Genomic DNA, 27,120 nt, shown 5'->3' on the forward strand with positions numbered 1-27,120 from the left:
AAATCCAGCAGCTCTTTCAGCTCCACCAATAGAAGGAGATGACTCAGTGAACAATGGTAACTCCATTTTTTCCACTGGGAAGGAGAAACAGCATGGAAACAGGAAAAGGTTCAACTTCATTTTTTATAGCTTGAAGGCACAAATTAAGATTTCTTCCAGTCCTGTTCAGGAAACGTCCAATTGCCTCTTCTACACTCTGCCTTTCATAGGCTCCATCATGGGAGCCAAGAATAAAAGGAGAAGCCCAAACTCACCACATGCTGAAGAACAAATCTCAGATTGTTATCCTAACTTTTTGGAACAACACATGGAAGTTTATACTCTTGGCAACCAAAGCATTTGCTCAATCACTGTAAATTCGCCCTACACTCTGCATTTGAAACCAGAGAAATTAATGATATTCCAGCAACCCAGGAAATATGCCTACAACAACAGGTGATGTTGGAAATGGCCCAGCAGGGATCTTTGTAGGAATTTAGCCAAAATTATCTCTTGAGGAAGGCCAAAAACAAAGAGAAATCTCTCAGGATGGAGGAGGAGCCAGAATGCAACTCAAGGTGGTCCCTACAAGAGTCGGTCTTCTTCGAAAGACCAACCATAGGCTTGCTCTGAAGGGAGGGAATTCCTTTGTGCGCCTTAAGTCTTCTAGCTTGAAGAGGGAGTTCTGTCTTTCTTAATGGGTCACCTTCTACTAAGTCCAAGGACTAAGACATGAGAAGACACAGAGAATTAAGGAGAACTAGAATCTTTCTAGAAAGTCTCCAAGCCAGTGGAACAGTCTGCCCTTACCTAGTGAGGTAGCCTGACCTTGACTTTTATCCTCGGGGATCCCTCGGAAAGACAGATGAGGAGAAAGATTTGTGCAATCCACCCAATTACTCCACATCCCTGAAGGACCTCAGAACCTGAAATATAAGCAAAGAATAGGAGTTAAGGGGACAGGACAAAAGAGGATGTGGATTTTATTTTCTGCCCACAAAACCCTGAATCAGTGGATACTCCCAATGGGAGAGTCGCTCCAAATGAGATATTCTTTGGAAAGACACAAGACCAATATCGCCAATGAGGTTCCCTAAATATCTACTCAGATTATTAATCTCCCAAACCTTATCAGGGAAATACTGAAGAATTCAAGCAGGGGAAGATCCCTCCGTATTCCCCAAAAGAAGCATCTCTGACCTGGGGTCCTCCCTGTTTCTTCTTCTCTGCCACGCTCAGAAGGGATCTTCCAGGCACCGGCACCACCGGGCAAAGTGGTCTCGGCTGGCTCTCCAAAGATCCTTCCAGTCTTCCAGGGATCTGAATCTAAATGGAGATGTGAGCAGGGGATTCCTTTAGGCTTCCTTCTCTCCTCCCCCCAGCCCCATTCTTGGATCTCCCCCCATGCACAGCCAAGAGCAGTTATGGGGCGGATTTCTCGCTCCCTCCAAGCCTCAGAATCTCTTTCCTTCCCCCTGGGGTGGATCTGAGTCACGGGACACCCCCCCCTCTTGCCGCCCCCACTAGATTCCCAGGGAACAACTCGCAGCCGGAACTCCCCAACCACGCAGACAGAGTTGAGCATGCGCAGCGGGCTAGTCAGTGGGTAGCCAGAAGTTCGCCCCCTGCTGGCACCTGGGTGCAACGGCAGTGGGGGGCAGCTTTGGAGGCTGTGCAGGGCCGCACCTGCCCTGGAGAGGCGAGCTCTGCAAGTGGCATCCGGGAGAAACCGGGCGGAGATCGTGGTGCAGAAGGCGACTTGCAGAAAGTCAGGCGGAGGGGATCCCGCTCCCGTCCTTTGGGGATCCTCTCTTTTTCTCTGTCGCTCGCTCGCTCACACACAATAGGTCAGAGAGGGGAGTCATTCGGCTCCCCCCCCCCCGCTTTCTCCGTGTCTGCTCCGAAGGCTTTCTCCGCAGGGAGAAAGTCGACCCGGAGACAGATGACTCAACAAAAGGGAGGCTTCCCATTGGCGGAACGGATTCCTGGCAAGCCAACTCCGAAGTAACCGCTGTCAAGCTCCCTCCCCCCCACCTCCCAATTCCACTTCTCCCCTCTCTTGTGGGAAGCCGCCATGGGCTCCGCCTGTTGCTGCTGCTGGTGGGGACGTTGGCGGGACGGAGGACCCAGGATGAGGCGTGGGGGGGGGAGGAGTAGGAGGGACCATTGATGCTGGTGGGGGCCGGGGAGAGAAGGGGACTTGGGACACCCCCCCCCCACACACGCGCATACAGGGAAGACGTGCGCGAGATGGGAGCTTGCGAGGCTCCTCCCCTTTCCTCTTTGCCACGCCCCTCGCAGTGCGATTCCCTCAGACAGAGAAGCGGGAAAAAGGGTCCGTTGAATTCTGGCGGGAAGAGCGGAAAGACAGACAGACAGTCAAAGACGCCTCTGAGGAAAAGACACCATCGGGGGAGGGGGGTGTCCTTGGGGTCCTCAGCTTCTCTTTTCTTTGGGTCAGAGACAGAATTGGGCCTCCTTCTGATTCTCTTCACCCTCCCCCGCCGCAGCGTCCCCCTCAGGAGCCCCTTTCCGGCTTCTCTGATGGGATCCCACCCCCACCCTCCATGGGACCCTTTCACCCCATCACTGAGGCGAATGACTTGGATGATCCCCACACTGGATCCCCTTCAAGCCCTCAGCCTCCACTCTCCCCCAAAGACTCTTCAGAATAAGCTTGCTCTGAAGGGAGGGAATTCCTTTGTGCGCCTTAAGTCTTCTAGCTTGATGAGGAAGTTCTATTTTTCTAATTGGGTCACCTCCTACTAAATCCAAGGACTAAGACATGAGAAGACAGAGAATTAAGGAGAAGCAGAATCTTTCTAGAAAGTCTCCAACCCAATGGAACAGCCTTCCCTTACCTAGTGAGGTAGCCTGACCTTGACTTTTATCCTCGGGGATCCCTCAGAAAGACAGATCAGGAGAAAGATTTGTGCAATCCACCCAATTACTCCCCATTCCTGGAAGGACCTCAGAACCTGAAATATAAGCAAAGAACAGCAGTTAAGAGGATAGGAGAAAAGAGGATGTGGATTTTATTTTCTTCTGTCCATCAGTGACGATGGATGAGACCCAATGGGAGACTTGCTCCAAATGGGATACTCGTTGGAAGATCACAAGACCAATTTCGCTAATGAGGTTCCCTAAATATCTACTCACATTATTAATCTTCCAAACTCTATCAGGGAGAAATGGAAGAATCCAAGCATGTGAAGATCCCTTCGTATTTTCCAAAAGAAGAATCTCTGACCCGGGGCCCTTTCGGCTTCTCTCCTCTGATAGGTTCAAAAGGAATCTTCCAGCCACTCCGCTGGCTCTCCAAAGGTCCTTCCAGTCTTCGAGGAATCTAAATAGAATAGAATAGAATAGAATTTTATTGGCCAAGTGTGATTGGACACACAAGGAATTTGTCTTGGTGCATATGCTCTCAGTGTACATAAAAGAAAAGATACGTTCATCAAGGTACAACATTTACAACACAATTGATGATCAATATATCAATATAAATCATAAGGATTGCCAGCAACAAGTTATAGTCATACAGTCATAAGTGGAAAGAGATTGGTGATGGGAACTATGAAACGATTAATAGTAGTGCAGATTCAGTAAATAGTCTGACAGTGTTGAGGGAATTATTTGTTTAGCAGAGTGATGGCCTTCGGGAAAAAACTGTTCTTGTGTCTAGTTGTTCTGGTGTGCAGTGCTCTATAGCGTCGTTTTGAGGGTAGGAGTTGAAACAGTTTATGTCCAGGATGCGAGGGATCTGCAAATATTTTCACGGCTCTCTTCTTGATTCGTGCAGTATACAGGTCCTCAATGGAAGGCAAGTTGGTAGCAATTATTTTTTCTGCAGTTCTAATTATCCTCTGAAGTCTGTGTTTTTCTTGTTGGGTTGCAGAACCGAACCAGACAGTTATAGACAGTTATATATCTAAACGAAGATATGAGCAGGGGATTCCTTTAGGCTTCCTTCTCTCCTCCCCCCTCCCCCATGCACAGCCAAGAGCAAATTTCTTGCTCCCTCCAAGCCTTGGGATTCAGAACCTTGTTCCCTCCCCTGGGGAGGATCTGAGTCGTGGGATCCACTCTTTTCCGGCCCCACCAGATTCCTAGGCAGCAACTATCAGCCAGAACTACCAGACCACTCAGACTCAGTGGAGCATGTGCAGTGGGCTTAGTCAGTCATCAGCCAATAGAGAGACCACTGCTGGCACCTTGGGGTGAAATCCATGGGGGCAGCTTTGGAGGCTATGCAGGGCAGCCTCTGGCCGGAGCTCTGCACCTGCCCTGGAGAGCAAGCTCTGTAAGTGGAATCTGGGAGAAGCCAGGCAGAAATTGTGGGCCTCCCCAGGTCCTGGTGCAAAAGGTGACTTGCAGAAAGTCACCTGGAAGGATTCCATTGGAGTCCATTGATTCTCTGCCTGTCTGTGTCTGTCTGTCTGTCTGTCTCTCTCTCTCTCTCTCTCTCTCACACACACACACACACACACAGCAAGAGAAGGAGAGAGGGATGGATGGAGAGAGAGACAGGGAGAGAGAGACTCACAACATCAAAGCTTAAAGGAAAACAGACCTGGGAAAAGTGAAAGGTTTCCCAGGAAGTAAAAGTGACATTCCCTTGTCAGACCTGAACCCACAGGGGGTCATATCTCTTCCCCAGAGACCACACCCAATGAAGGTTCACGGGACAGAAGAAACTCTGAGCGAACCTCCTTTCTGGCCGCTCCACAGCAAAGGGAGGAAAGCGAATGGAGGAGCCCAACAGAGTTTTTGGGTAGATTTTCACAGGAAAGAAGCAAAGTACCGCCATCAGTTCCTTGTTCATGGGCAGGCGGGCTAGATTATTGTCATTCCACAATGTCTCTGGGGTCTTCCTTACCCTCCCAGTTTTCTGCCATAAGATGTAACACGAGGAGTCTCAAAGGTGCTTTTTTCAAGAGGCAAGTGGACATTCTGGCTTTTTCTTTGAAGATGTTTCACATCTCATCAAAGAAGCTTCTTCAGCTCTGATTGGATGATAGAAGAATTTATTATACTCCTTGCAAGCAGCTGGTCATTTGCACCCTTTTAGACAGTCTTTGAGGCCACTTGGAGGTTTATCTGGGTCCTCAGGGTCACTCGGGTAGGGCAAATGGGTGCAGAGCCTTCTTGGACCTGTTGAAAGGACCATGTTGTAGACCTTCCAGTTAGAGCTAAAGAAGCTGCTTGGATGAGAAGCGAAACATCTTCAAAGAAAAACCAGAAAGTCCAATTGCCTCTTGAAAAAGCACTTTTGGGACAACCATGACCTGGAGGACTGAGAATCTCCATAGAGATATTTTAGCATGCTAATGAGCTTTTCTGGGGCAAGGAGGGGCTGACAGACGGAGGTGATTTTGACGCTCCTCCCGCCCTGCCCAAATCTGGCAGAACATGACACATTGTGCTGCTTTTGATGTTTTGAGCTGGACATCTGCTAATGTCTCTCAATTTTCTAGACCATCCTCATAAAACTGTGACCATAGTTGCCTGGGCCACATCCTCTGAGTTTTCTCCTTCACCTTCCGGAACAGATGAGGGAGCCAGGAGGGGCAATCCCTGTTTCCATCCTCCAAATATCCCCAAAAGGCTGCCTGGAGCGATATATTTCATCCAGATTTTTTACCTTTGTGTAAATAAATCCCTGGAGATACATGGAGATTTCTCCCAAGAAATGGGAATGCAGACTCTGACCTTTATTAGTGAACTTCAGTATTCATGTACTTTGTAATAATTATGTAATTAAGGGTGGTGAGAAAAGTGTGGAGGGAAAAATGACAGTCACTACCCTAGAAGACAGAGATAAATGTTAAAAACATCCTCATCAGGTGATGCTTCCCAGACGTCAAACTTCCCGGGAGGTCAGGGAAACGGGCTCCCTGTGAAGCAGAGGGAGGAGAGTCATACAGATAGTCCCCTGGAAAGCAAGAGTTGATGGTGCACTGGAAGTCTAGAGACACGTGTCATGGCGGGGGTCGTGTGAAAAACAAGCAAGCTGTGGCTGAAGGAGACCTAGCTTTGGGCCTCATCAGCTAGTGGCCTAGGATTTCCCCATCTCAGCAATTGTTGCTTCCCCTAGACATTGCTTCGCTCGGGGCCCACTTGTGTCCTTTTTGGGACACCCCCCCTCCAGTTGAACACGGAAAGATCCAGTTGTGCTGCACACAATGGCTTTCTCCGCAGGGAGAAATCATAGAAGATTCTGCCCGGAGACAGATGACTCAAGAGAAGGAAGGTGTTCTGTCCCCCTCGCCTCAGTCCGAACGATGACTTAATTAGCTGGTATTATCAGCTTCTGGCAGCAAACTAGCAAGTGTCTGCCAAGTGTCTCTGTTATCTCTCTTGATACTGATGAGTCAACCAGGAACAAACAGTACTTCAGCTCTAGATAAGCAGTTGATCTGCTTGCCACGAAGGGGTATAGCAGCCCTTGCTGCTTTTATTTCCTGTGGGGTGTGGCTCCATGACTCAGCACTTCCTAGGCCTGCCCCACCCTTGCTTTTGTTGTTCCCGCCTTTCCTGCCTACGAAACCTAGGGTCCAGCCAGGCCTGATTGCCATCAGCCGGGTCTGGAGGCGTGGCCTGGGGGGGGAAAGAGTCAGGGGACGGAGGCTTCTTTATCTCCTCCACCTGGCCTGCCTCTGGCTCCTGGAGCTGAGCCAGGGAAGCCAGTGCTCCAGAGGTAAGTCCTGATGGCTCTTCCCCCTCACTTTCCGAGTCACTTTCTGGCAGGGGGGGCGCAGACACAACAGAAGGATTCCCATTGGAGCAACCATTCCTGGGACGCCAACTCCGAATTTTGGGGTCCTGAGGAAGGGTTTCAACTCATCCTTTCTCTGGATAAGTGAGCAAATTGGGCCTCATTCTGGTCCCTTCTCTCTCAGGGGCCCCCTCCACCCCCCCATTGTCCTGCAAGCCCCTTTCCGGCTTCTCCGATGAGAGACCCCCAGGGGACTCTTCGAAGTCACCCCGTCATTCAGGCGAATGAATCGGACGACCCCCAGATCCCCACACTGGATCATCTTCAAGCCCTCAGCCTCCATTCACCCCCAAAGATCCTTCAGATTAATGATGGTGCTTATTATTTCAGGGCTTCATTTGCAAAGGGAAAGAGTGGAATCGCTGGCTGGACAATACGGGATATATTGGCCTTATTTAATTGATACATTTTTATGGTATTAAATAGGAAGGGAAATGTAGACACTGCCTGAACCTCCCTGCTCTGATTCAAAGTGCAAATCCTTAAAGGTAAAGGTAAAGGTTCCCCTCCCACATACGTGCTAGTCGTTGCTGACTCTAGGGGGCGGTGCTCATCTCCGTTTCAAAGCCGAAGAGCCAGCGCTGTCCGAAGACGTCTCCGTGGTCATGTGGCCGGCATGACTCAACGCCAATCCTTAAAGGCCAAAAATACCTTCCAAGTTGTAGAAAGAGGCAAAAAGCTTAAATTTTCTGGCTCCCCTTTGAGTCCTCGGGCACAAAGGAAGAAGAGAAAGTTGGCCAATTTCAATGCTGCATGGATTATCTCCACGGATGTAAAATTTACACAATTAAGAAAAACTCTGAAAAAATGCCACATTATAAGAAACTTAATGAATCCGCCTACATTTTAGAAGCACTGCTTTCTCTCATTTGCTTCTCTTATAGCAGAGGTCTCCAACCTTGGCAACTTTAAGCCTGGAGGACTTCAACTCCCAGAATTCCCCAGCCAGCTTTGCTGGCTGGGGGATTCTGGGAGTTGAAGTCCACCAGGCTTAAAGTTGCCAAGGTTGGGGACCCCTGTCTTATAGGTCAATCTGCCTTGCTACTTTTCTTACATACCATGGATTTCTATGCAATCTTCATTTGCAGTGAGAATCCTTTGATACTGAGTTTGAACAGAGCGCATTCTGTCACTTTCTAGCACTTTATATTCCACTCCTCACCTTTCACTAAAGTTTCTTCCACATATTCATTTGTCCCCTCCCACTTTAGTTTCTTTATTGCGTGTATATTATGTAGAGGCATCATTTACACTGTGCAATGACTCTTTCCCATAATTTATTGTATAATAACCCTTCAAAATGAGAAATAGTTAATCAGAACATGCAGAAACATTTTTAAAGCTATATTAAGGTAAAAAACACAGTCACAATCACACCGACACAAGATTTCTCCAATTGGCAGTGCCACAGTCCCCTAAAATTTCAAATAGGATTGACCTTCTATCTGTCACTCACGCACACTTTGAGATGAATGATATTTTTTTGATAAGATGTTAGGAAAATATGGTCCCGGTTAGAAGACACTGAGTGATTTAAATCAAGCTCTTTAGTTCCGTCCTTAAAAAATAATTGTTCATATGAATTCACTGTTGAGAGCCATAAAAACATTTTTAAAGTAAAGAGGCAATAGTTGCAATCCTAAACTCAGTGGCCACACTTCTTCTTACAGCAGGATTAATGTGATTTTGCAGCCAGATACATACTCAACCAAGTTTTTTTTTTTGCATTTATATCCCGCCCTTCTCCGAAGACTCAGGGCGGCTTACACTATGTTAGCAATAGTCTTCATTCTATTTGTATATTTATATACAAAGTCAACTTATTGCCCCCAACAATCTGGGACCTCATTTTACCTACCTTATAAAGGATGGAAGGCTGAGTCAACCTTGGGCCTGGTGGGACTAGAACCTGCAGTAATTGCAAGCAGCTGTTGTTAATAACAGACTGCATTAGCAGTCTGAGCCACAGAGGCCCTAGTGGGCATGTACATATAAACACCTGGAAGAGATGTTTCACAGATAAACAATTAATGCACATCATGATATATGTAAAAAAAAACAAAAAAAACCAGCTGAAATACTTGGAAGGACGGTATTTTCTATACAATCAGAGCTAAAATACACATACTCATAGAAATATTTTCCCCTGCTTTGCTTGCATATGTCAGCTCTTCACAAATCTGCAGTCTGATACCAAAACAACTTAAGATGTTGCTTCTACTTAAATAAAGCAAATTACCAGGCTGAGGTCTTGACAAATATTGGCATAATAAACAGGACAATATAATAACAGTTTCTCGTTAGCAAGACGTAACTTGGGAGCTCTTTCCGTAATTCATACATTTATTCAGTTTCTCGTTTAACGATCCTCTGAACTGTTCGCTTCTTTCTGTGGGAGCATTACTTACTGGATCCTTAAAAGTCGATTCTTTTATGGGAAATACTGTAAGATAAAAAGACTGACTTTCTTGGTGTTCCATGCATTTATATCTATATTGTCTCTCCTTATGTGAAACTTTTTTATGGGAGATAAGAGCTCTTTATACTGAAGTTCTCAAGACTCCAACTTGATAATTCTTCTCCCGCACATGTATTTGTGGTTCTTCTATATGGATCCTCTCATGGGAACTAAGGGACCTGCCCATACTTAACTTCTTCCCATTCTCCCTGCATTTATAGACTCCTTTCCCAAGTTGACATTTCTTTCTCAAACCGTTCCTGCATTTTATGCATTCTAATGTTTCTCTCATGCGTACCTACAATAACTTATTTTCCAAAAATAAAGTTTCTATTCCACTTGAAAAAGCCAGTTTGGAAACTGGGAGACCATGAGTTCTAGTCCCACATTAGACACTACGTGATCTTGGGCCTGTCGCTTTCTCTCAGCCCTACGATGGCAGCAATGGCAAAGCAAGGCGCACACAGAAACAAAAGCATTTGAAGCTCTTCTGACGGTATGTGCTATTTTCCTTGTGTGAAGCCCTTTAAGACACATCAGTTCACAATTCTTGAGTGATGCTCTGCCTTTACTGTATATGTTTGATATTACAGTCAATCCTTTTACATGAATTCAGGACACTTCAATCCCAAAAGGCATCTCCCCCATGTGGGGTCCTTTTATGGAAAGTAAGTTGATCATTCCATAATATGCATAAACTTGTTTCCAACATCATGCATGTACAGTATATATATATATATTTTCTGTGATTCCTATTAGGAGGCATAAGGATTCTGTTTTTCACAAAAAAATCTTTCCGTATTTAGAGCATATCTACCGTTTCTCCCGTGTGTGGACTCGTTTGTGGGAAGTAAGGTAACGGCTTTTGCTGAATCTCTTCCCACACTCCGTGCATTCATAGGGCTTCTCTCCCGTATGGATCCTTTTATGACAAGTAAGGGAACTGTTCTTACTGAAGCTTTTTCCACAGTCCGTGCATTTATAGGGTTTCTCACCTGTATGCATCCTTTTATGAGAAATTAGGTGACTTTTCCACCTGAAGCTTTTCACACACTCTGTACACTGATGTAGTTTCTCACCTACGTGGATACTAACATGATTTGTAAGGGAGCTGCTAGAAATAAAACTCTTCCCACATTCCTTGCATATGTAAGGTTTCAACCCTGAATGGATCCTTTTATGAGAAGTAAGGGAACTATTCGTACTGAAGCTTTTTCCACAGTCCGCGCATCGATAAGGTTTTTCTCCCGTATGCATTCTCTTGTGGGAAGTTAGGTGACTATTCAATCGGAAGCTTTTCCCACACTCTGTACAGGGATATAATTTCTCCTCCGAGTGGATAGTAATGTGTTTAGTAAGGGAGCTGCTTGAAATAAAACTCTTCCCACATTCATTGCATATATAAGGTTTCAACCCTGAATGGATCCTTTTATGGCAGGTAAGGGAACTGCTGCTACTGAAGCTCTTCCCACACTCCGAGCACGTATAGGGTTTCTCTCCTGTGTGGATTCTTTTATGAGAAGCAAGGGAACTGTTCAAACTGAAGCTTTTCCCACATTCTACGCATTTATAGGGTTTTTCCCCCGTATGGATCCTTTTATGAGAAGTTAGATAACTGCTGCTACTGAAGCTCTTTCCACACACTGGACATTTATAGGGTTTCTCTCCTGTGTGGATCCTTTTGTGGTAAGTAAGAGAACTATTCATACTGAAGCTTTTCCCACATTCCAGGCATTTATACGGTTTGTCTCCCATATGGATCCTTTTATGGTAAGTAAAGGAACTTTTCATACTGAAGCTTTTTCCACAGTCTACACATTTGTAGGGTTTTTCCCCTGTGTGGATCCTTTTATGGGAGGTCAGATAACTTCCGGTGCTGAAGTTTTTCCCACATTCCAGGCATTTGTAAGGTTTCTCTCCCATGTGGATTCTTTTATGAAAAGTAAAAGCACTGTTCATAGTGAAGCTTTTACCACAGTCGATGCATTTATAGGGTTTCTCTCCCATGTGGATCCTTTTATGATAAGTCAAGGAACTGCTCATATTGAAACTTTTCCCACATTCTGCACATTTGAAGGGCTTTTCCCCCAAATGGATCTTTTTATGGTAGTTAAGATTACCTCGCCACCGGAAGTTCTTTCCACAGTCCATACATTTATAGGGCTTCTCTTTTGCATGGATTATTTTACGTGGGATAATTTTGGTATGGTAGTTGATGTTTTTCCCAATTTTGTCGTGGTTACTGAAATTGGGTTTTGGTTTGAATCTCTTCCCATTTCCTCGACCCTTTCCCACACTGCTTTCTTTGAAATCATGTTGAATCCGGAAGCGTTCCGTTGCCGCGCATTCAGAAGTCGAGTTTTCTCTCCAATTGTAAGATCCTTTTTTCTCATATCTCCTTCTTCCCCACTTATCTGCAGATATCTCTTCTCGTATTTCAGTTTTGGTTATTTGCGATGGCACCACACTTGGCTCTTGGTCATTTTCATTTTTATGCGCATCAACTGCTTTTGAAGGAGGAGAAAAAGAAATCAGAAAACTCTACAATATATAGTATTTGCTATCCCCATAACAATCCTTAGCCTGCACCTATTCCTGGACATCTGGAGGGAGAACGAAACAACGAATGACAGCATGAACGCTATTTTTTAATTTAAAACATTGGCACGGCTGCTCAACTCATCTAATTCTGGGTTTTTGACAGCAATTTAAATGCAGAACATGAAAGAACGTAACAACTAATGCAGTGTCCTGCAGCCTAGATTTTGACATCATGATGTGGCATACACCTTTTTGTCAGATGTGCCAAAGCCATAGTCATTGTAGTAGCATTCCAAGAAAAAAAATATGGTGCTAATTAGGACATGTGAAATAAGCAAAAACATTCCTCTCTGATTATATTCCCAGTAGTTCTGCAGTACTGACACAGGGCCCAAGGAAGGTAACAAGACTGCATGTCAATTCTCCAGACTGACTATCTCTAACCAATTCCATTCTTCTAAATGATACTGTGGTACTTAGAAGACCACAGATGTGAATTGGAATTACCATTTTTTCGGAGTATAAGACGCACCAGAATATAAGATGCACCTTAGTTTTTGGGCAGGAAAATAGGAAAAAAAATATCTGCCTACCAGGTTGTGGCTATTGTCCTTAGTCTGGTCAGCTTCAGCACATTATTTTACTGGTTTTGACCAGGTTGGGGATAAAAAACAGCTTCTAAAGCACAGCTGATCTTTGGAGAGAGAAGCACTGAGAAAAGCACGCGAAGCACGGAAGGTCATTTCACTCACTAGCGCCTCGCTAGGGCTGGAAAAAAGCTTCAAAAAAAGGTACGTTTGAAGTATAAGGCGCAGCCAAATTTTCAGCCTCTTTTTGGGGGGGAAGTGCATCTTACACTTTGAAAAATAAGGTAATACAAAATGAAAAGAGAAAAGGTAAAAAACCACTTTAACAAGATCTGCACAGATATCCTAAGCTGCAGATAAACAGTCCAGTGACTCCTTACTTAATTTTCCTCTAGATCAGCGGTTCTCGACCTGTGGGTCGGGACCCCGTTGGGGGTCAAATGACGATTTGCTAGAGGTCGCCTAAGACCATCGGAAATATGGGAAGTATACTTGCGAGTCGAAGAATCGCGCTCCAATGGTTGACTCCACAAGCCAACTGCAGGCTCTTCAAATCGCTAGCCGAATTCGGCTTCAGGCGCGATGAATTAAAAAAGAGAGAAATCTTTGCTCTGATGTCTCCCTCTCAAGCCTGCTGCAATCACTCCCAATCGCTAGACTAATCTGGCTTCAGGCGCGATAAACTTAATAGGGGAGGAGTCTCCGCTTTAATGCCTCCGTCCTCAAGGCAATCGCAAGCAGTTCAGATCGCTAGCCAATACGGCTTCAGGCGCGTTAAATTCAAAACGAAAATAATTTTATGGTTGGGGTCGCCACATCGTGGGGAATTGTATTAAAGGGGTCACAGCACTATAAAGGTTGAGAACCACTGCTCTAGATGAACATTTACCTAAAGAGGTTACAATCCTAGAAGCCTCCAACATGACTTCTTGGTGCAGGGCTTTCTGCCTGGAATCCAGCAGCGACCACTCTTCACTGGTGAAATGAACAGCCACCTCCTCAAAGGACGCAGGACCCTGAACGAGGAAGAATTCCTATGAGTAGAGTCAGGAAGAATTTGCAAGATCTCCTTTAATCTGCAAATCCTAAAAACATAGAGTTATAATTCTTAGTTGGACTTTTCCCCAGCTGGATTCAACATGTTGTGTGATAAAATTGTCCCCTGATCTCTCAAGAGATAGTTACACACACCATCCTCTCCATTTAAGTGATGTAGGACAGCAGGTTCTCCCTGAAGATTATTAAAGTTATTATATGTTTATAACTGTATTCCTCTCTACTGAAAGATTTCATGTGATTGGTTACTATAAACTGAATTTTACCAATTGACAACTCCAGCCTTCAGTTGACTTACTCAGCTAAGCAGTTTCAAAGGATGCGGGACCACTATATCTCTTTCCTTTATCTTATCCTTTATCTCTTTTCTAATCCAAAATGTTAAAAAAACTGGAAATAAGCCAATATAAAACCACTTGGGTAATGCAGCCATGAGTGCTCCATCACTAGAGGCTTTTAAAAAGAGGTTAGACCAGCATTGGCGAACCTTTCTGAGCTTCCGGTTTCCAGCATGCGCATGCACGCCAGTCACATGGTCTTCCAGTTTCTGGTGCACATGGTGGGCATTTGTGCACTGGAACCTGGAAGAGCAACAGGTGATGGCTGGCAGGCCTGGAGAGATGACTCTGTGTGCCACTTCCGGCATGCGTGCCATAGTTTCGCCATTACGGGGCTAGACGGCCACTTGTCTGAAATGGTATAGGGTCTCTTGCTTAAGCAGGAGGATGGACTAGAACACCTCAACGATCCCTTCCAACTATATTATGTATGGCTGTGAAGGTTGGACCATAAGAAAGGCTGAGCGCCAAAGAATTGAGATCTTTGAACTCTGGTGCTGGAGAAGACTCCTGCGAGTCCCTTGGACTGCAAGGTGAACAAACAAGTCAGTTCTAGAGGAGATCAACCCTGACTGCTCTTTAGAAGGCCAGATCCTGAAGATGAAACTGAAATACTTTGGCCACCTAATGAGAAAGAAGGACTCACTGGAGAAGAGCCTAATGCTGGGAAAGACTGAGGGCAAAAGAAGAACGGGACGACAGAGAACAAGGTGGATGGATGGAGTCACTGAAGCAGTAGGCATGAGTTTAAATGGACTCCAGAGGATGGTAGAGGACAGGAAGGCCTGGAGGAATGTTGTCCATGGGGTCGCGATGGGTCGGACACGACTTCGCAACTAACAACAACATTATTTTTGCAGTTCCTAAAAGCCAATATGAAGTCAGGATTGTCTTCAGTCTTTACCCAGAAAAAAAAAGTTCTTAACTCTTTGAAAATAAGGTATAATTCTCAACATATTTTCTCCTAGTATGATGATATTTCACTTAATGATAGTTCCAAAATGAAAGCAGTCTTTTCCAAGTCACTTAAGACCATCAGAAACAGTTGCACCAATCCCCACAGTCATATAATTGCAATTCATGCACTTAGAAACCAGTTCATTTTTATGTGGTCTGGCAAAAAAAAGCCATTGGTTAAGTTGGATTTGTATTTGTGACATGTGACTAGCTTAATAAACATGATTTGTTAAATAACCAGTTATTCAACTCAGCTGGTTACTCAACAACCACAATGACTTACAAATATCCCAATTTGGTCATAAATTGAGGACTAGCTGTTTATGCAAGTTAAACTGGCAGCGTTATTCCTGGGCTTCCAAAAATGATAAAAACTGGCAATGTTTCAGATGTTTCTATTGCTTTACCTATCAGTTTTATTTTATTGTTTTTTATGTTTCATAGTATAAACTATATTTTGGACTCCGACAGTATAACCATTGAAGTTATGAATGCTTTTCCAAAATAGTCTAGAGAGTTAAGCCTTTGGAAAAGTTGAGAAGAGCTGTTAAGAGTTTGGAAGAGTTGAGACTTTGGGAAAAGTGCAAAGAAGAGCAATGAAGACAATTAGGGGCCTGGAGAAAAACATTATGAACAGGCTGCAGGAATTGAGCATGGATATCTAAAAATAAAAATAAATAAACTAACAGAGTTGGAAGGGACCTCGCAGGCCATCTAGTCCAACCCCCTGCCCAAACAGGAGACCCTACATCTGCCTCTACCTAGGGTTGAACTCACCACCTCCTGATTGTGAGACAAGAGCTCCACCTCTAGGCCACAGTGCAAGAGTAGTGAAAAGAAGTGAAAAGAACCAGGGGAGACATGATAGCAGTCTTCCAATATTTGAAGGGCTGCCACAAAGAAGGGGGTCAACCTATTTTCCAAAGAACACAAAGGCAAGACAAGAAACAGCGGATGGAACCCAATCAAGGAGAGAAACAACCTGGAATTAAGAAGAAACTTCCTAACAGTGAGAACAATTAAGCAGTGGAACAGTTTCCTTCAGGAGTTGTGGGTGCTCCATCACTAGAGACTTTTTAAAAAGGTCTGGACAACCATTTGTCTAAAATGGTATAATGTCTCCTGCTTGAGCAGGGGGTTCGACTAGAACAGTGGTCACTAACTGGTAGTCTGTGGACCACTGGTGGTCCACGAGAAAATTGTGGTGGTCCGTAGAAAAATTATTTTCATTTTTTATATTGCACTAAATACTATTTTTTTTTAAAAAAAAATCCATATTACTGGTCCACGGGATTTAAAATTATGAATTTAGTGGTCCCTGAGGTCTGAAAGGTTGATGACCCCTGGACAAGAAATCCTCTAAGGTTTCTTTGACAAATGTATCTTTTCTTTTATGTACACTGAGAGCCTATGCACCAAGACAAATTCCTTGTGTGTCCAATCACACTTGGCCAATAAAGAATTCTATTCTATTCTATTCAACTCTGATATTCTATGTTCTAAGTTGAGTGTTTATACTTGAATACTAATTAATAATAATAATACCCGAGTTGGAAGGGACCATGGAGGTCTTCTAGTCCAACCCCCTGCCCAGGCAGGAAACCCTACACCATTTCAGACAAATGGCTATCCAACATTTTCTTAAAAATTTCCAGTGTTGGAGCATTTACAACTTCTGCAGGCAAGTTGTTCCACTGATTAATTGTTCTAACTGTCAGGAAATTTCTCCTTAGTTCTAGGTTGCTTCTCTTGCCTTGATTAGTTTCCACCCATTGCTTCTTGTTCTACCTTCAGGTGCTTTGGAGAATAGTTTGACTCCCTCTTCTTTGTGGCAACCCCTGAGATATTGGACCACTGCTATCATGTCTCCCCTAGTCCTTCTTTTCATTAAACTAGGCATACCGAGTTCCTGTTCTTCATATGTTTTAGACTCCAGTCCCCTAATCCCCTAATTCAACTACCCTAATTCAACTACTACATCGCTCAGGAACAGCAATATCATGAGACCCCAAATGAAACTGGAGGTCTCAACTGTTCCCCCATATTAGTGTTTGATCTTTTCCTTCCTACCTGAACTGAAGGTCCAGTTGTTCTTTCAGCTCCGCTAGTACAAGGAAATGATCGGATGAATAACAATGACTCCATTTTGTTCCCTGGGGAAAAGACAGAAAAATAGGAAAGGAATCAACTCCATCTTTTCTAGCTGGAAGCATCAACTTAGTATTTCTTCCTGTCCTGCGAAGGAAACCTCCATCCATCGCCCTCTTCTTTCAGACGTCTTTTGTGGGCTTCATCTTGAGATCCAAGGAAAAAGAGAGAAAAAAAGACTACCGCCCCACCATGCACTAGGACCCAAACTCCAAGTGGACCTCTCCTACCCTTTTGAGCAGAGACACACAAGTATGCTCTTGCCAACCAAAGTTGATAGATGCTCCCCCTAACTGCTGAAACCAACCCATTTGGAAGGGCAACTGACATACCAGTAATTTTCACACCCCGGGAAGACTCCTACAAGGAAAAACGGTTTAGAGCTGTTCTAACAGGGATATATGTCAGATTTTACTTGAAATTATGTATCAGGGAAGGCCAAAGACAGGTTACTCCCCTCCCCATTTCGGAAGATAAAAGAATAACTAGAATTTCTCTGGAACATCTCCAACCTTATATAATATAACAGCTTGTCGAATGACCTTCTCTTACCTATTGAGGTGTCTTGACATTGATCTTCCTCTTTGTAGAGTCCTCTACAACATGGCTCCTGAGAGGGAATTGTGGGATTCACCCTTTCCTCAGGACAATTAGTCCCTACCTCCATGAAGGACCTCAGAACCTGAAATTTTGACCAAAAAAGGAGTTAAAAGAACATATGAACTACATTTTCATTTTCAACATTGCAAACTCTGTGTAACCTGAATCGGTGAACAGGGATTGTTAAGATGTATTAATCACCCAAACTGGTAAAGGATACATTTAATAATTCCGGCACATTAAGCTTCCTCCATATTTGCCAAGAGGAATGTTTTTCACCTGGTGCACTCCCTCCTCCTCTGCCTGGCTTAGCAGGAAACCTTCGGCGAGGGCCACCGCCTGGCAAGTGGTCTCTGCTCGGCATTCCCGCACCCAGTGTTGCATCTCCCTGGGCAGGATGGCCAGAAACTGTTCCAAGATCACCCGGTCCAACATCTGAGCTTTGGTGTGCTTCTCCGGCTGCAACCATCCCGAGCAAAAGCGGTGAAGGTGGCTGCAAAGCTCTCGTGGCCCCTCAGTCTCCTGAAAAGGGATGTTCCTGAAGTGCCAGTGTTGGATCTCAGAACTGAGACCTTCCTTCTCTGGGATCTTCTGCCCAGGTCCTACCCAAAGCTGCCCAAAACTCCCAGGCTGAGCGGCAACAGGCCCTTTTCCCACTTGCTTCCAGGTTGGCTGGTTTCCATCCATTTCCAATCTTTTCTCTGACAGGGATCCAGAAGGGTCCTGCGGATCTCCTGGGTTTCCAGAGGTCTTTTCAGTCCTGGGATCTGGAGGAGTTGCCCAGAGAGGTTGGGGGATGATTCTCAAGCCATTCAGCTCTCAAGAGGCCTCCCGTTTGTTTTACATCTGAGGCGGAAAAAGAAAAGAAACCTCAGGAATTACGTACTGTTCTCAATTCAGAAACTACCATTGTATGATCAAATTCAGGGCCAAGTAACGCTTTGGAGGAGAGGGGGGCAAACCCAAGAAATCTTTCGGACTCGGAAAGATTTCAGCGGAAATCTTTCTCTGAAATCTCCGAAAGATTTCAGTGGAAATCAGTGGAAGGATTGTCCCTCCTTCAACTCTCTTGACATGCACCTCATTTTGGGGAGCGTCTTCTCTGGAAGGTGCCCGCTCGGCTCCCCCAGCAGCAGAAAAACTCTTGGGGGGGGTGTCTTTTTGATCCCTCCTCCCCACCCCAAAGCTTGAAAGGGATCTGTTTGCAGAGGGTGGCGAAGGAGTGCCAGGCAGGGAGTGCCAGGTTCTTTGTTCAAAATGCTGGGGAGCGAACCTGGTTGATTGATGCAAATGTGAAGAGCTGCTTTCCTTTAGCCTCCCTCCAGCTATTTCTCTGTCAAGCCGGGCTTGCGGGATCCCTTCCTCCCCACCTTCCCAGGGCTCAGCTCACAGTCGCTCCTTCCCAGCTGGGCAGACGTGGCGGAGCATGCGCAGTGGCGCTCAGGTAGTCGACATTGAGGCGGGCGCCCCCTAGGCAGCCCCTTTCCGATTATCTTCCCCCGCAGCTCCGCAGGATTGACGGCGGACCCCAAAGCAGATCCCGGCAATGATTGTGTCGTCTCCCCGCCCTCGTCCTCCCTCCCCACGCCGCCCCAGACTGGTCCTTTCTTCTAGCTGCGAAACTGCGGGAATTAGAATTAGAACAGGGGTCTCCAACCTTGGCAACTTTAAGCCTGGTGGACTGCAACTCCCAGAATCTGGGAGTTGAAGTCCTCCAGGCTTAAAGTTGCCAAGGTTGGAGACCCCTGAATTGGAAGACCGCGGAGGATCCACATATCCATCTTAATATCAGATGCAAAAAATCAACAACAACTCCAAATCAGAATCAGAAGGGGGCTGGATAGGACCTTGCACTAAGGCAGTGTTTCTCAATCGTGGCAACTTGAGGATGTGTGGACTTCAATTCCCAGAATTCCCCAGCCAGCTGGCTAGCTGGGGAATTCTGGGAGTTGAAGTCCACACATCTTCAAGTTGCCACAGTTGAGAAACACTGCACTAAGGTGACGTTTGAAAATCTGGAGAAATAGAAAATACGGTACTGATTAATCCGAGGAACTGAACAATGAATAATTTTTAAAAAAAAATCTATCCTATTCTTTTTTTTTTTTTAATTTGAATTTATATCCCGCCCTTCTCTGAAGACTCAGGGCGGCTTACATTGTGTTAAGCAATAGTCTTCATCCATTTGTATATTATATACAAAGTCAACTTTTATTGCCCTCAACAATCTGGATCCTCATTTTACCTACCTTATAAAGGATGGAAGGCTGAGTCAACCTTGGGCCTGGTAGGACTTGAACCTGCAGTAATTGCAGGCAGCTGTGTTAATAACAGACTGCATTAGCCTGTTGAGCCACTTAAATCAAGAAATGTAAATCCTTAAAAAAAATATTGCGCGTATGGTACGCTGTTGGATCAATAAAACCATTTTTAAGTCCTTTTCAGCTGGGTTGAGTGGAGTGGAGTAGCGTACATTAGAATAGAATAGCTAGCTGGAAGGGACCTTGGAGGTCTTCTAGCCCAGCTCAAGCAGGAGACCCTATATCATTTCAGATAAGTGACTGTCCAGTCGCTTCTTAAAAACATCCTGTGATGGACAAGCTGTTCCACTGGTTAATTATAGGGCCAAATTTTGAATTAGATTTTTAATAATGTTCTTATAAATGTAAACCGCCCTGAGTCTTTGGAAAAGAGCGATATAGAAATGTGATAAATAAATAAAATAAATAAATAAAATTGTTCTGTCAGGAAATTTCTCCTTAATTCCAGATTGCGTCTCTCCTTGATTAGTTTCCATCTGTTGTTTCTTGCTTTCTGGTGCTTTGGAAAATAAGTTTGTTTGTTTTGTCAAATACATATTAAATAATATATATAAGTATAAGCATGATTTGACTATATAAAATGAATACAACTAAAGGGAACATTAGGACAGGGACAGTAGGCACGCTGGTGCTCTTATGCACACCCCTTACAGACCTCTTAGGAATGGGGTGAGGTCAGCAGTAGACAGTCTTAGGTTAAAGTTTTGGGGATTTTGGGATGAGACCACGGAGTCTGCTAGTACATTCCAGGCATTAACAACTCTGTTACTGAAGTCATATTTTCTGCAATCGAGATTGGAGCAGTTCACTTTAAGTTTGAATCTATTGTGTGCTCGTGTATTGTTGTGGTTGAAGCTGAAGTAGTCATTGACAGGAAGGACATTGTAGCAGATGATTTTATGAGCTATGCTCAGGTCATACCGAAGGCGGCGTAGTTCTAGATTTTCTAAACCCAGAATTTCAAGTCTGGTGGCATAAGGTATTTTCTTGTGAGCAGAGGAATGAAGGACTCTTCTTGTGAAATATTTCTGGACGCGCTCAATTGTATTAATGTCCCATATGCAGTGTGGGTTCCAGACAGATGAGCTGTATTCGAGAATTGGTCTAGCAAATGTTTTGTATGCTCTGGTTAGTAGTGTAATGTTATGGGAGAAGAAGCTACGCAAGATTAGGTTTACAACTCTTAATGAATAAAATAAAGTTGACCCCTTCTTTCTTTGTGGCAGCCCACCAAATACTGGAATCCTGCTCTCTTGTCCCCCCCTAGTCCTTCTTTTCTGCAAACTAGACAAACCCAAATCTTCCAACCTTTCTCCATATGGTTTAGCCTCCAAGCCTTTGAACAAGATCTGCACAACCTCACAGGACCGTTGTGATGAAGTTGGTGCCTTGAGTCGCATACAAGGTAGCAAAGGGCGGAATAAAGAGGGAAAGGAATGCATTGTCCTACTTGAGTTTGCAATGCAAAAACCTCCCTTCTCCCTTTTTATTTATTTATTTATATTTATTTATTTTGTCACACAGTATATATAAGCATGAAATAACTAAACAATATATAAGCATATATATAAGCATGAGTATGTAATAACTATATTAATTGGATATAACGAAAGGAAACAATAGGACAGGAATGGTAGGCATGCTTGTGCTCTTATGCACGCCCCTTACAGACCTCTTAAGAATGGGAAGAGGTCAATAGGAGACAGTTTTTGGTTGAAGCTTTGGGGATTTTGGGAAGAAATCACAGAGTCAGGTAGTGTATTCCAGGCATTAACAACTCTGTTATTGAAGTCATGTTTTCTGCAATCAAGATTGGAGAGGTTAACATTAAGCTTAAATCTATTGTGTGCTCGTGTATTGTTGCAATTGAAGCTGAAGTAGTTTTCGACAGGAAGGACATTGTAATAGATGATTCTATGAGTTAAACTTAAGTCTTGTCGAGGCTTTTCCCAGGAAAGGGGAGGGTGGTTCGAGACTCCTTGCAAGGACAGTTATTTTTTTGGGTGGGGTGGGGGGGTGTTTGCATGCAAAGGGACCATGGACTCTCCTCATCCCACCCACCTCCTGGACTGGGATGACTAACCCTGACTGAGCCCTTTGCATGTTCTCCTTCTCTCCCCACCCCCACTTTGGCTTGCTTCCCACGAGGTGACTCTGCACACCTCGACTCTCTTTCTTTGCCGCCTGCGGAGACGAAAGGGTTACAGCGAGCGAGCGCGGAGTCCTAGAGAGGCCAGGCGTCCTCAAAGGCTGCCCCTCCCGCCGCGGCACCCGAAGCCTCTGGGCGCCCGGCGCTCTGGAGGCGGGGATGGGAGTGGAGCGCCCTGGGCCACGTGAGCGGGGGTAGCCAATAGAAGGCGAGAAGTGTCAGTTTGGGCGGGAAAGAAGTTTCTGAGTCGCCTCAGCCGCGGCAGTCAGTCAGTCGGTAAGGAAGACTGGAAAGAAAGAGGAAGGATGGAAAGGAAAGAAGGAAGAAGGAAGAAAAGATGAAAGAAGGGAAGGAAGGAAGGAAAAGAAGAAGAAAGGAAGGAAAATTGGAAAGAAAGAAGGATGGAAAGGAAAAAAGAAAGAAACAAAAGATGAAAGAAGGGAAGGAAGGAAAAGAAGGAAAAAGAAAGAAGGATGGAAAGGAAAAAGAAAGAAGGATGGAAAGGAAAAAAGAAAGAAACAAAAGATGAAAGAAGGGAAGGAAGGAAAAGAAGAAGAAAGGAAGGAAAATTGGAAAGAAAGAAGGATGGAAAGGAAAAAAGAAAGAAGAAACAAAAGATGAAAGAAGGGAAGGAAGGAAGGAGTACTCAAATAAGCTCACACACTACTCCTGAGAGAAGAGAGGCAGCACCGTCTTGATGGGCCTTGGGTGAGAGAAGCATGGACAGAGATGATCCTCTGGTGACCTGGGTCCTGTCAAGGTGTCCCCCTGGCAGGGGATCTCTGGGCCCTTGTACTTCACCTCAGACTCATGGACAGCCTTTGACAGCTTCCTCTTTTGTGCATAGGATCTCCTGGTGGTCTCCCAACTGGGCCCCAACAAAGAGGAGAGTCTAAATTCCTATTCTGGGTTGAGCCCTCTAGAATAAGCTTCCCTTTCTTCGCTCCCTCAATAGTGGGGCACAGCTGGAAAAAGACACAGGGAGAGATTGTTCTTGGAGGACAAATGAGGACTTGCAGCACAAGGAAACAACAGTCAACAACTAAAAAGCCAGCTATCCAGATCCTAATCAACAACTAAAAAGCCACACACAACCAGGCACCATATAAGTACTATTTATGTGAAAGCACACATTCTGGTAAAGAGAAGTTCCCTGAGGATGGGTTCCAGCACAAGTCTGAAAGTTTAGAAGACAATCTCTGGTCCCAGTAACTGAGCCAGATTGGATCCTGCAATATTTTCCTGGGACAGGTATATTTGCTGTCATTCATGAGAGATTGTCCTGGACAAAATCTCTAAGTGGTCCCCAAAATCAGAGCCTGGCTTGAGAACACAGAAGGAAAATCGAAATGTCAAACTGTCCCATCTCTGTCCTCTATCCCAGCATTGCAGTGGCACAAAGCTCTGGAAAAGAGCCTCAATTTTAGGCCTTAAAATGAACGAAAGTTGGGTTGTTTTTTTACTGGAGGCAAGGATGACCCCATACACTGAGTTTTGCAATCAAGAAGGCTTTGCAATTATATTCACTTTAGGCCCTCACAGATTTTTTTTACTTACTGTATTCAGAGAGAAAAAGAGGATGGAACAAAATGTAAACCCAAAACAAAGAGATCATATGTTGGGCTTTCTTGCAGTTCCTTACTTTTAAGCCTAAATCTATTTTTTAATCTATTCCAAGTTAAAGGACAAAAAGGAGGGGTTTTTTTGCATGCTGTTCTAAGCAAAACATTTAAAATCTATCATTCTTCAGGATGGCCTAGATCAAGGGTGTCAAACTCAATTTCATTGAGGGCCGCATCAGGGTTGTGTTTGACCTGAGGGGAGGGATGGTCAGGGTGGGTGTGGCCAGTTTGATGTCACTTGTGTGTCAGGGGCCCCTGTGGTGGCCTGAGTGCTCTGCCAGGGAAAATGGGCTCCCAAACTGTTTTTGACTGGGAAAGCCTCCGGCAACCCTCTGCCAGCGAAAACAGAGCTTGGGAGGGCCGTGTGAACTTCCACATCATGCTTTGCGGTAAGATACCTAAAGGTATAACAACCTGAATGACTCTCATGTGACACAGAATTTTTTCTGCATAGTGGTAAGCAATCAGTTTTGGTATGTTTTGGCCATTAGAACAGGAGCATGACCAAAACCCAGTTCTGCTCCATGCAGGCTCAGGAAGCCAGCATCTCTAAAACAGTGACTGTTTTAGGAAGCTCCTGAACTGCTTTTCCAGAAACTTTTCCCACATATGTATAGTTTCTCTCACGTGGATCCTTTTATGAGAACACAAGGTAACAGCTCTTCATGAAAATTTTACCATACAACCATATGGTTTCTTCCTGTGGTCTTTTTTATGGCAAATTAGGTAACTGCCATCTGAAGCTCATCCCACATTCCATGCATTTATGTTTTTTCCATGTGCAGACTTTTATGGAGATTAAGTGTAGAAGTTGTTCCCAGATCCCATGTATTTATATTTTCTCCAGAGTGGATTTTTTTATAGGAAAAAAAGGCTCCTTTTGCTGAAGCTCTTATAGGTTTCTTTCCTGCATGGATCCTTTATAGGAAGTCAGGTCATTGTTCCAACTGCAACTCTCCATACTCCATGGATTTTTAGTTTCTCCCCTATATGGAACCTGTGATGCAAAATAAGGTTACATTTTTGACAGAAGTGTTTTTCACACTAAGAACTTCTCCTTGTATGGATTCTTCTAATTAGGTAATTGTGCCATCTGAACCATTCATGTATTTTCTCTCCTGTACTGACTTTTGTAAAGATAAACTCAATGTTGAATTGTAATTCTGCAGTAGTGATCCTTTTTCTTTCAATATGGATTTGGTAATGCTTTTTTGAATCTGATTTGGCTTTGAATATTTTTATGCTTTTTGCTCAACCCCTTTCCACTGATTGCTTATAGTTACAGGATCCTTAGAGTGGATTCCATTGTGGAAGTATCAGGCTTCCCAGGTAGACAAGACAGGAAACATAACTAGAAGAATTAATTCTGCCTTATTGTAAGGTTACCAGTACATTAACAGAGTCCTGCAAAGTTGAAGATGGAAACATTTCCTATTATCTGATTCTTAGGAAATTTCTCTTTCCCCTCATCTGCTAAGGTCATCTACACATTCCATTACAGGAAATGAGGCAGATTCTGGGTTTCATGCCTTTATATAGTTTCATATCATAGTGGAAATTAAGGACAAATAAAAGGGAACATGAGGCAGGCATCCCCCCCATATGTTCCCTTTTATTTATTATTTTTATTTATTTGTATCTCGCCTTTAGTTTTATAAACTCAATGTTATTTTAATGTATATAGCTATATATATAACTAGCACTCTTTCGTCCTCTTTTCCCCACAATAATCATCCTGTGAGGTGAGTTGGGTTGAGAGAGTGACTGTCAGCCTCCGCATGCTATCTTGACTGTTATATTTACTTAGTTAAGTGTTTAATTGTTTTATTACTGTTTATTGCTTAGTTAAATGTTTTATTGCTATGTTAGTGTTAAATATTAGGAATGGGGTAATGTTCCTTTAAGATTACTTCAGCTGCCATACAAAGAGGGGGAGGAGGAATTCAAACTCCAAGACGGGGGATGACACTAACAAACTCTGCATACCAGAGAAGCAGAGTCACCTGAAGAACACCACTGTGAAGCCTAAGAAGAAATGAATTGGACTAGATTGTTTGACCTTTGGAGGGAGGAGGGATTTATGAGGGATATGCTTGTATAGGTTACTTCTATATTCAGATCTTGCTTTCCTTTTGCTGCATTCAGTTCTACCCAGTAAAAGCACCTTGCTCTAAAAATATGGAGTCGGAGGTTTTCTTTCTTGGGTTCTGAACGGAGGCACACCTGACAGACTGGCCTATTAATCACCCAGCTGGCTTTCATGGCTAGGACAGGATTAGAACTCATCTCCCCTTTCTAGCCTGATGCCTTAACCATTACACCAAATAGGCTCTTTAAGGGAACTGTTATTTGCTCTACCTGACGTTTGTTTTGTACATCTTATATTTATATTTTTTCTCCTTTCTATGATTCCTGTTATGAGAAAGGGCCTGATTTTTTACAAAAATGCTTTTTACATTGTGAATATTTCTATACAGGTACTCAACTTAGGACTGGTCACTTACCAACTGTTTAGATTCTGATGGACATACCTGGTGAAATTCAAAGTTCCAATAGTTGGGACACCCCCCTACCCCTCCATGGTCATATGGCTGCAATTTGATCACTCGGCAACCAGGCTGCATTTAGATTAGAATAATAACTTTATTGTCATTTTGAATGTATACTAATCGGCATACATTAAAGTGAAATTTTGTTGCATACAGCTCTCAAAGTGTCACCACCTCCAATATACACTAAATAATATAACAGAATAAATAAATAAATAAATAAATACAGATATATAGCCTTTTAAAGTGTCCCATTGTCATGTTAGCACCTTTTATGTTGGTTTTGTCAAAACTTGGAAATGCTGGTTTTCAGCCAAACTTCACCCATAATGACTCATTGGTTTGCTTAAAGACTGCAGCATTTGCACAATAACCATGGATTCAGTTAATGGCTGGAATGGGAGGAGCAACAGCTGTAAAGAGGTCTTCCAAAACTAAAAAAGCTTTTTTTTTTAACTTTGTATTTTAACCCATTTTTAAGCTATATCTGACCTTTTTAAAAGCACAATTATTGGAATGGCTACCAATTTGTTCTAGCTACATTTTAACAATACCGGAAGCCAGGATTTTTAAGAATGGGGAAAAGGAGAAAGAGACTGTGTGCACACTGCCAAGCCATTGAAGCAGCAGAAAATGGAAGATTATACTGCAAACAGTCTGCTCCAGTTAACTCATCTGTAGTCTCCTTGTCAGATGTCTCCTTGTCTATTTATGTGACTCATTGGAATGGGCTTTACAAACTGAACTTGAAAGCCAACAGTTTATAGAACTTTCTTTTTCCCTCATTTTTCTTTCTTCTCCCCTCCTCAGAACTCAGCGGTCTGATTGACAGCTGCTTTCCTCGCACAGGATGGGAATGTAAACAAATTTAAAAAGGGAGAATGTAACAGATTTCCTTTCCAGACAATGTTTGCTTACAGCTCGAATTAAATTCAATCTATGAACTTTTATCAACTGTCATAAATAAGGTTGACTGCATGAAAAAGAGTCACCCGAATATCGCAGAACTCACGACACACCTGTTGCCCCTATTGATA

At 43.9% G+C, this 27,120-nt stretch overlaps 1 protein-coding gene and 1 pseudogene across 3 annotated transcripts; one reads left to right on the plus strand and one right to left on the minus strand.

Moving 5' to 3' along the window:
- Positions 1-27,120, plus strand: part of LOC131192838 (zinc finger protein 420-like) — a 265,780-nt pseudogene that overhangs the window by 178,993 nt on the left and 59,667 nt on the right.
- Positions 7,772-18,847, minus strand: LOC131192682 (zinc finger protein 345-like). 3 transcript variants are annotated; one of them, XM_058172069.1, is made up of 6 exons: positions 18,716-18,847; positions 17,722-18,288; positions 17,395-17,524; positions 16,765-16,847; positions 13,233-13,359; positions 7,772-11,722 (listed from the first exon to the last, which is right to left on the minus strand). In XM_058172069.1, the coding sequence occupies exons 2-6, from the start codon at positions 18,127-18,129 to the stop codon at positions 10,029-10,031; spliced, it is 2,442 nt and encodes an 813-aa protein (XP_058028052.1). In that variant the 5' UTR covers positions 18,130-18,288; positions 18,716-18,847; the 3' UTR covers positions 7,772-10,028. The 3 variants fall into 3 exon arrangements, with proteins under 3 accessions (XP_058028052.1, XP_058028051.1, XP_058028050.1); XM_058172068.1 differs by having other exon boundaries at positions 7,772-11,719; positions 13,233-13,377; XM_058172067.1 differs by having other exon boundaries at positions 13,233-13,377.

Source organism: Ahaetulla prasina, chromosome 2 (genome assembly GCF_028640845.1).
Source record: "Ahaetulla prasina isolate Xishuangbanna chromosome 2, ASM2864084v1, whole genome shotgun sequence".
In the NCBI taxonomy this organism is placed as follows: domain Eukaryota; kingdom Metazoa; phylum Chordata; class Lepidosauria; order Squamata; family Colubridae; genus Ahaetulla; species Ahaetulla prasina.

Excerpts from the sequence above, each read along its gene's own strand:
- LOC131192682 (XM_058172067.1), bottom strand. The coding sequence starts at position 18,129 with ATGGATGGAAACCAGCCAACCTGGAAGCAAGTGGGAAAAGGGCCTGTT. Across the intron at positions 13,378-16,764 it reads CAACTGGACCTTCAGTTCAG|GAATTCTTCCTCGTTCAGGG; the intron begins GTAGGAAGGAAA and ends CTCTACTCATAG. Across the intron at positions 11,723-13,232 it reads TAGGATTGTAACCTCTTTAG|CAGTTGATGCGCATAAAAAT; the intron begins GTAAATGTTCAT and ends CTCCTTCAAAAG.